Raw genomic sequence first — 9,471 nt, forward strand, 5'->3', positions numbered from 1 at the left:
GACCATCTATCGTATGTGGTAAATATAATTAATATCATTGTAAAATTCTTTATTGAATTGTTTAGATCAGTAGATATGTTTAATTTATATAGTTCTTTCAAACATACATAAGGACTACATCCTTTTTGGTTATTGAAGGTTTTAGTTGGTTTTGTTCGCTTTTTGGAAAACTGGCCGGTTTTAAGCGGTTCACATCCTTCTTCGGTTCAAACCTAAACTTGATCTGGTTATACTATCGGTTCGTGCGGTTCGTCGGTTTAATAGGCTGAATCGGCAGATCTGGTCTAATTCTTATAGCTATAGTTTTATGTCATAATTAGTGGTTTTACATTAAAAAAATGTTTAATTAATTTGTCCATTCTTTTAATTTTTGCAAATCTTCTATCTATTCCATATAATTATTTTTTTTAGTTCCTTTGTCAAAATTGGTTTTTTTTTTCAACTTCTTCAATTATCCCATGTAATGTTTACCTTATGTATTCATTCTTAAATAATTAATTGAATTTTTATTACATGAATATTTTCTTTTCTATATATGGTTGTTGAATATATCTTTGCATAACTTTGTCTTATTTTAAATCAAAATGGATGATATAGACCAATCAGAAATATATGATCCTTCGATAAATTCATTCAGTCAAGTTGGTTCTGTTATTGATCATGCTCTGTTCTTGCAAAGTGAGATACAAGGTACGCTCTCTTTCTTAAATCATATATTATTGAAGAATAGTAAAATAGACTGCTTATTTATTTAGTGTTAAAACATCTGACTGTGATTATGTCGTGAGATGTTATTCAGTAACTGTAAAATAAAAATAGTGTTTTGTAATATATTCTCCTCACAAGATTCAAATGAGTCAAGTATTTAGTCTATATAATATCTTTATGCTAATGGTTTATTCATGTTGTGTTGAATCTATTTTGTGTCATATAATTCAGATGAGGTTCTTTTATTGTTGTGTATATTTTTCTCAATTTTATGTCTACCAGGTTGCCTTGATGTTGGTGACCCTAACTATGAATGTTCAATTTGTGGCGCGTGTTTCTGGTTATTAGAACGTGTTGAAAGAGAGTCTACAGTTAGTCGTCCTATTTTTACTGTTTGTTGCTCAAAGGGAAAAATCTAGTTACCTTATCTTCAAAGGCCCCCAGATCTGTTATATGATTTGATCAATGGACATGATAGCAAGAGTTTGTATTTCCAAAAAAATATTCGATCTTATAACAGTATGTTTGCCTTCACGTCTCTTGGCGGTAAGGTATTGGATTATGTGAATGATGGGAGGGGTCCACCGCAGTTTATAATAAGTGGTCAAAATGATCATCAGATTGGAAGTTTGCTCCCAGTTGCTGGTGAGAAGCCTAAATTTGCACAGTTATACGTATACGACACTCAGCATGAGATAATGCATAGGCAGCGAATTTTTGGGTATGTGTGTTTGAAACTTTGTTGTTTAGTGTTTTTGTTGTATTTTCCTGGTGTTTTATTGTTATCTGTATTGTGAATTAGGTTTATAGCTGTGACTTCATATATATACTGTGTTTTGTTCCTGTTATAATATGATATTAGTTATTTTTTGCTAATAAAAGATTTTTAATATCAAAATATGTTACAATGGTATTTCTGTGTGGTTTTTAAATATATTTTTTCTGGTTAATATGTTTTTGTTTTAGGCAAACATCTGAGATAGATAAAGAGTTGATAACTGAGTTGTTGCAAATGATCGATACTCATAATGTCATAGCACAGTCTTTTCGAAGAGTTAGAGAATTATATGAGTGTCATCCATCTGAGATTTTCTCATTGAAGTTGTATTCGCAACGGAACGTTGATCGAAGAATGTACAGTGCTCCCTCTTGCAATGAAGTTGCTGCTTTGATTGTTGGAGATTTTGATTCGTCGGACCATGGTCGTGACATTATTGTTCGATCTACTGGTGGTCGGTTGCAACGTATATATGAAACTCATGCTCTGTATTGGCCCTTACAGTATCCTCTGTTGTTTCCATATGGCGAGGATGGTTATCAGCTGAACATTGGTTATCGTGGTGAACAGCGCGGATATGTTCCTGGAAGGAGAACAAGAGTTTCCCTCAGGGAATTCATATGTTTTCGTCTCCAGATTAGGGAGCACGAAGATGGAATTATTCACAAGTCTAGGCGGTTGTTTCAACAATTTGTTGTTGATTGTTTCACGATGATTGAGTCGCAGAGGTTGTATGAGATTAGAATGAAGCAAAGTACAATTAGAGGAGAAGTCCTTCAAGGAATAGAGGAGGCTATGCGTCGTGGCGATGATGAGGCTTCTTCAATTGGGACACGAATCATTTTGCCTTCCTCATTCACTGGTGGTAGACGTTATATGTTTAATCGTTGTCAGGATGCCATGGCGATTTGCAAACATTTTGGGTATCCAGATTTGTTCCTCACTATTACGTGTAATCCAAATTGGCCTGAGTTTCAGCGGTTCACGGAGCGGGAGCGAATTCCGATCGCTGATCGTCCTGATATCTCTTGTCGTGTCTTTCATGCCAAGTTGAAGTGCCTCCTTAGTGATCTCAAGGAAGGTGTGTTTTTTGGTCCACTTAATGCAGGTAAGTTCTTTTCTCGGTTAGGATTTCAATTTCTGTTAGTCGTGTTTGGACATGTAGTTGTCTGGCTTCTTCAGAATGTTTTTTGTATTTTTTAGGTATGTATACTATTGAGTTTCAAAAAAGGGGTTTACCGCATGCACACATGTTACTGTGGCTTAATGCGGAAAGCAACTTACAAAGTGTTGAAATTGTTGATGAATTCATCTGTGCCGAGCTACCCAATCCCCAGAAATTTCCATCTCTTTATAATGTTGTCACGAAGTACATGATCCATGGTCCCTGTGGTCCACTTAGACCGAGTTCTCCTTGCATGAAAGATGGTAAGTGCTCAAAATTTTATCCGAAAAAATTCGTTGACCAAACGAGCTTTGATGAAGATGGCTATCCAATATATAGACGTCGTAATATGGGTGTCACAGTGAAGATCAATGATGTCGATATCGACAATAGATTTGTTGTGCCCTATAATCCACTGTTGTTAATGAAATACCAAGCTCACATAAATCTCGAGTTCTGTAACAAGTCAAATGTTATCAAGTATCTATTTAAATATGTTAACAAGGGTCCAGATCGGGTGACCGCAACTGTTGGAGAGAGATATGATGTTGGTGAATCTTCTCAAGTGGTTGATGAGATCAAACAGTATTATGATTGTCGTTATTTGTCACCGTCTGAATCCATGTGGAGAATTTTTGCTTACGATATTCATCAAAGATGGCCGTCGGTACAGAGGTTGACTTTTCACTTGCCCAACCAGCAACATGTTGTATTCGATGATGCTGATATCACTACTCATGTTTATTTGCGCAACAAAGATTTGTTGACGATGTTTACGGGTTGGATGATGGCCAACAGGCGGTTCTCGGAGGGGCGGTCTCTAACATATGTTGAATATCCAGGCAAATTTGTCTATTGTTTGAGGAGCAGGGAGTGGAAGCCAAGACAAAGGGGATTTTCAATTGGAAGATTGAGTTTTGCTCATCCCTCATCTGGTGAACTTTTCTACATGCGGATGCTTTTGAATGTCCAGAGAGGTTGTACTAGCTTTCGAAGTATAAGAACCGTGAATGGTGTTACATATGATACATTTCAAGAGGCATGTTCCGCCATGGGATTCTTGATAGATGATAATGAGTATGTTTCTGCTATTAAGGAAGTTGCCGAGTTAGCGTCGGCTGCGCAGCTAAGGAGGCTTTTTGTGATGTTGCTGTTATCTGGTTCCATGGGAAGACCTCTGTTAGTTTGGGAGCAAACTTGGACTTATTTGTCTGATGATATTCTTTACCGTAGAAGACACGAGCTGCAATATCCTGGTAAGATTTTTGTTTGTCGTGAATTTATTACAAGATAGGTAGGCACACACGCATCCACACATTAGAGAAGTTATATTATGGTGCTAATATTTATTAATTATTGTTGAATGTAGATCTTACTATGAGTCAAGACGAGTTACAGACGTTTTGTTTGTTGGAGATTGAGAGACTATTGCAGAGTAATGGAAAATCATTGAGAAATTATGCTGGCATGCCCGTTCCTAATAACTCTTTAGTCTCTCAATTTAGCAATTTGATGCTGCTGCGTGAGTTGCAGTATGATACTGTTTCTTTGTCTCGTGAGCATGATGCAGATCTCTTAAAGTTAAATGAAGAACAGAGGGTGGTCTACGATAAAATTATTGACTGTGTTTCGAATAAGAAGGATGGGTTCTTTTTTGTGTACGGGTTTGGTGGCACTGGAAAAACTTTTTTATACAGAGTTTTGTCAGCTAGATTGCGATATGAGAAAAAGATTGTTATCAATGTTGCTTCTAGTGGTATTGCTTCTCTGTTGTTACCTGGTGGTAAGACGGCTCATTCTATATTCAATATTCCTGTTGATCTGACTGAAGACACTGTTTGCCGGATTAAGAATGACAGTCCAAAAGCTGAGGTATTTCGGTTGGCCGATTTGATTATTTGGGATGAGCCACCGATGACTAACAAATTAGCATTTGAAGCGCTTGATAGGACGTTGCGTGATATAATGGTTTCAGTCTCTGATAGGAATAAAGATTTACCTTTTGGTGGGAAGGTGGTTGTTTTGGGTGGTGATTTCAGGCAGGTGTTGCCAGTTATTCCAAAAGGTTCGCGTGCTGAGATTGTCATGGCTTCCATAAATTCTTCTATCATTTGGAAATATTGTGAAGTTTTGCGATTGACAACAAATATGAGGTTAGCAACCGGATCGGAACAATCAACTGCTCAGGAGTTAATGTCGTTTTCAGATTGGATACTTCAAATCGGTGAAGGTCGATGTGGAGCAGTGGTCAACGATAAACTTTTTGTTGATATTCCTTCTGATCTAATCATTCCTGTCTTGGAAAATCCAGTGGAAGATATTGTAAATACAATCTATCCAAATTTGGTTCAGAATTTTTGTGATCCAAGTTTTTTCCAAGATAGGGCAATACTTGCTCCGACTGTCGAAAATGTTGAAGAGATAAACAATTATATAGTTGACCTGTTGCCCGGTGAGGAGAAAAGTTACCTCAGTGCTGATTCGATATGTGGTAGTGATGCTTATTCTGATGTTGATGTTGATTGGATAACTGTTGAATTCTTGAATCAGATTAGGTGTTTTGGTCTACCTAATCATTTGTTGAAGTTGAAAATAGGCGTGCCTATTATTTTGTTGAGGAATATTGATCCGGCTGGGGGTTTGTGTAATGGGACTCGACTTGTCGTGCGAGATCTAGGGACAAATGTGATTGGTGCCGATATTGTTTCTGGTAGCAATGTTGGGGATAAAGTTTTTATCACTAGAATGAATATGATTCCTAGTGATACGGTTATACCGTTTAAATTCCAACGTCGTCAATTTCCGGTTTCTTTGTCGTTTGCAATGACAATCAACAAAAGCCAGGGTCAGACATTATCAACAGTCGGTTTGTTCTTGCGTCGTCCTGTGTTTTCTCACGGTCAGCTTTATGTAGCTCTTTCCCGAGTTAGGAATAAAAATGGTCTTAAGATTTTACTTTGTGATGAAGGATTAGTTGATGCTGCCAAGACTGAAAACGTTGTATTTAAGGAAGTTTTTGATAAGATATAATGTATTTTTTTGTTATATGATTCACTTTTAACTGTGTAATTTATAGTTTTGATTTTGTGTATATGTTCTTTGTAGAGGGACATCTTCTTTGGGGTATTTTTAAAATTTTCTCAAGCATTTCGTGTGCACTAGATGCATTATTCTTTATGAACCATTAGTTTCTATTAAGTGAAAATTAAATGATGTTGTGAAAGAAAAGTATTCATACGTTTTATAAATATAGAATATATTAGTTGGAGAAAAAGAAGTATACGTTACCAATAAATATATAAATAAATAAATTGCATAATATATACTGTATTTAAAAGAAAGAAAGAAAGAGTACTCCGAATCAATAAATTTCATGCGACTAATCATTAGTATCGGAATAACTGGTTTAAATTGCATAATATATATTGTATTTATAATTATGTGATACTGTATAAGTAGATAATTGTGCTTTTTTGGATAAATTTGATGATTTATATTTTCATATTTTGTTTTAATTTTTTTTTACTTGGAGAAGCTATTTTTTAAATACAGTTATTTTATTTGATATGAAAAAGATATGAAAAATGTATTTCATTACGTGGTTTTGAAAATATTCAATTATAATCTAATTATATATTTTCTTAGGAAAAAAATTTCTTTGTGCTTTCTCTCTTCTATTTTTTTTATTATTGTTTTCGTTTTAATAATTAGGTCAAATTCTAATTTCATGTTTAATATTTTAAATCTTTTATTTTAGTGCAGAATAATTTTACATCATTTTAGTATTATTTCAATCTTAAAATTGGTACAAATTTTATATATTAGGAAATATTTTGAATTAGACTATTCAGATTTAAAGTATTTAATTATGTAATAAAATGTTATGCATTTATTATAGTTCATCTATGTTCTTTTTTTATATTATCCTTTGATTTCTATATAATGTAATCAAATGGTCTATATAAATGTGGGATATTGTATAAATAGATAATTGTTCTGCTCATTTAAAATATACTCTCTTTTTTAGTGGATAACTTTGATGATTGATATCTTCATATTTTATTTTGATTTTTTTTTTTAGTTTAAAAAGCGATTTTTTAAAATATAGTTATTTTTTTTATATGAAAATGTTATTTCATTACATGCTTTTGAAAATATTCAATTTTATTAAAAAAATTACTTAATTACTTTTTTTATTCTGATATTGTTTTTTCGGAAGAGAAAGATAAGCAAAGTGTATTCTTAATATATTAATAAGAATAAGATATGAGCATTTTATTAATAAAAATAATTATTTATCTTTTCTTATAAGGAAAAATCAAATCATATCAATGTAAATTTGATTTTAAATTTGTCAATAAAATTTGATTTTAATGTAGATTATATCTTTTGTTAGAATAAAATTTCTTTGATGGTTTCTCTCTTCTATTTTTTTTATTATTTTGTTTCTAATATTTAGGTCAAGTTGTAATTTGATGTTTGATATTTTAAATCTTTTATTTTAGTGCAGAATAATTTTTCTTGCGTTTAATATTATTTCACTCTTAAATTTGATACAAATTATTTGTATTAGGAAATATTTTGTATTACGCTATTGAAATTTAAAGTGCTAAGTCTTGCACTAAAATGTTATACATTTATTAGAGTTTATCAATGTTCTTCTTTTATATTAAAGTTTGATTTCTATATAATATAATAAAATGGTCTATATAAATATGAGATATTCTATTAGCACATAATTGTCGTGCTGATTTAAAAAATATCTTCGTCTTAATTTATTATGTGGATTTGATGGTATTAAAATTTATTGAAAAACTTGATTATTTGTTTTTTTAAATCTAATATTGTCTTTTCCAAATAAATTGAAAGAAACTATATTGTTAATATATCAATTATTTTACTTAATCATTTTTGTTGAAAAAAAAAATTTTATAATAGTTAATACCAGATTTGAAATGCGAAAAGAAAGTAATAAAAAATATCTTTAAAATAAATATATATTTAAGTAATAAATATATTATTTTAATTTTGATGTTTCTAACAAATATATTTAAGTAATAAATATATTATTAGTAATGAATTTTTTATAATGTCATATGTGAATTTTTTCTTAGTACCTCTTAACATATTTGCTTGGGAGGATTATGTTTTATTAATACAATCCTCTCAATTTAGCCATAACCCTAACTAAAGTTAGATAATGTGACTTTGGTTAATTTTTTTTCCCCAAATTCATCATTTTCTCCCTAAAAGACCTTGGAGCTCAGCGCATTTTCTTCATCCCTAATCTGAGTGCATCCGTCGGAGCATTTCCCTGTGGGCTCCGTCGCTGAGGTTTCTTCTTCTCTCGTGGGTTTTGGCGACATGCAGGGAAGGTATGGATATCTCTGCGATTCCATTCGATTCTACCATGAAGGTGTTCTTCTGTCGGTTGCGTGTCTTCTCTCTCCCCAAGGTTCCTCTTTCTGTCTCTGTCTTGGTCATACGGCATTTCTCCATCTCCATTTCTGTGATTTAGATAGCAGATGTCGGCACCGCGGTTCAAGAGGTATATGTGGTCTAGATTCTATTCTCCTCCTTTTGAAGCGTTAAGGTTTCCTTCTCCAGTTTCAATTCCTTTTCTCCTGATAATTGTTACTGTTTTTCTTATGCATCGTTTAGTTTTTAGTTGTTTGGTTTCTGATGTAATGATGGTGATTGTTACTTTTTTTTTCAAATCAATGGTTCTGTCATATGTTTGTGGGTTTGGTGTTTCGGGAAAATAATTTTCTTTTTTGGGGTTTTGGTGAGTATAATTTATATGATGTTCTTACTTCTATTGGACTGAAGTTTACTGTAGTGTTAGGTATACTTGACTCATGAAATTCTGTTCTTGCTTTATTGTGAATTGTCAAATCAGCAATATGTGGTAGGTACTTGGTAATTTGTAACATGTCTCTTCCCACATTGTTTTTGCTCTTTTCCTATCAGTATTTGGTTACTTGTGATATCATCCTAAATGATGTGTGTAGGGATATCAATCTATATATGCCTATTAGTCTATCTCTGTCCCATATGTGAAGCTTTCATTGTAAGCTTTAGTGTTTGTTAACTTTGGGAGTTTATAACTCCAACTCCTCTGTTTATCTTCTCTTATTGGTTCTGAAAATTTCTCTTTATATTTTCTTCTTTTGGTGTTGTTGTTCTATATATGTTGGGAATGAATAATCGTGTTGATTTGGTGGAGAAAATCACTCCGTGGAGGGAATCATGGAAAGTGCATGTTAAAGTTGTGAAGTTGTGGTACCAGAAGAATGCTGCTTTGGATCCTTCTCAAAATCTGTTGCATATGGTCTTAATGGATGAGAAGGTCAGTTTTATTTTATTTTAGGGTTTCCTTAAGTTGTTGGCACTTTTCATTTTTTTTTTAAGTATCCTGAAGGGAATTTTTATTATTTGTTTCAAACTGATATGTTTTTGTTGTTTTAAATTTTTTATGAATTGTTACTATGCTCTTTTCATTTTTTTTTAGGTATGCTGAAAGGAATTTTTATTCTTTGTTGCAAACTGATATGTTTTTCTTGTTTTAATTTTTTTATGAATTGTTACTATTCTGTTTGGATACTGAAATTTGTTAATAAATTCAAAATAGTAACCATTTTTTTTTAATTGCAGTTACACAAGATCCAAGCTACCATTAGAGATGAGCTTATATCAAAGTTTGCTGTGTCTCTAAATGAAGGTGATCTGTATTTGATAACCAATTTTACAGTTTTGCCAAACACTGGTTTGAACAGAGTGACCAAACATCGGTTCAGGCTTTTGTTCCAATACAAGACCT

General features: G+C 32.6%; 1 protein-coding gene across 1 annotated transcript; it reads left to right on the top strand.

Moving 5' to 3' along the window:
- Positions 1-584: 584 nt before the first annotated feature.
- LOC130946219 (uncharacterized) lies at positions 585-5,681 on the top strand. The gene is made up of 6 exons (XM_057874890.1): positions 585-690; positions 991-1,079; positions 1,260-1,429; positions 1,675-2,594; positions 2,690-3,907; positions 4,021-5,681. Exons 1-6 carry the CDS (start codon positions 585-587, stop codon positions 5,679-5,681), a joined length of 4,164 nt encoding a protein of 1,387 aa, XP_057730873.1.
- The last annotated feature ends 3,790 nt before the right edge of the window (positions 5,682-9,471 follow it).

The sequence above is a fragment of the Arachis stenosperma genome, chromosome 8, assembly GCF_014773155.1.
Source record: "Arachis stenosperma cultivar V10309 chromosome 8, arast.V10309.gnm1.PFL2, whole genome shotgun sequence".
Classification (NCBI taxonomy): Eukaryota; Viridiplantae; Streptophyta; class Magnoliopsida; order Fabales; family Fabaceae; genus Arachis; species Arachis stenosperma.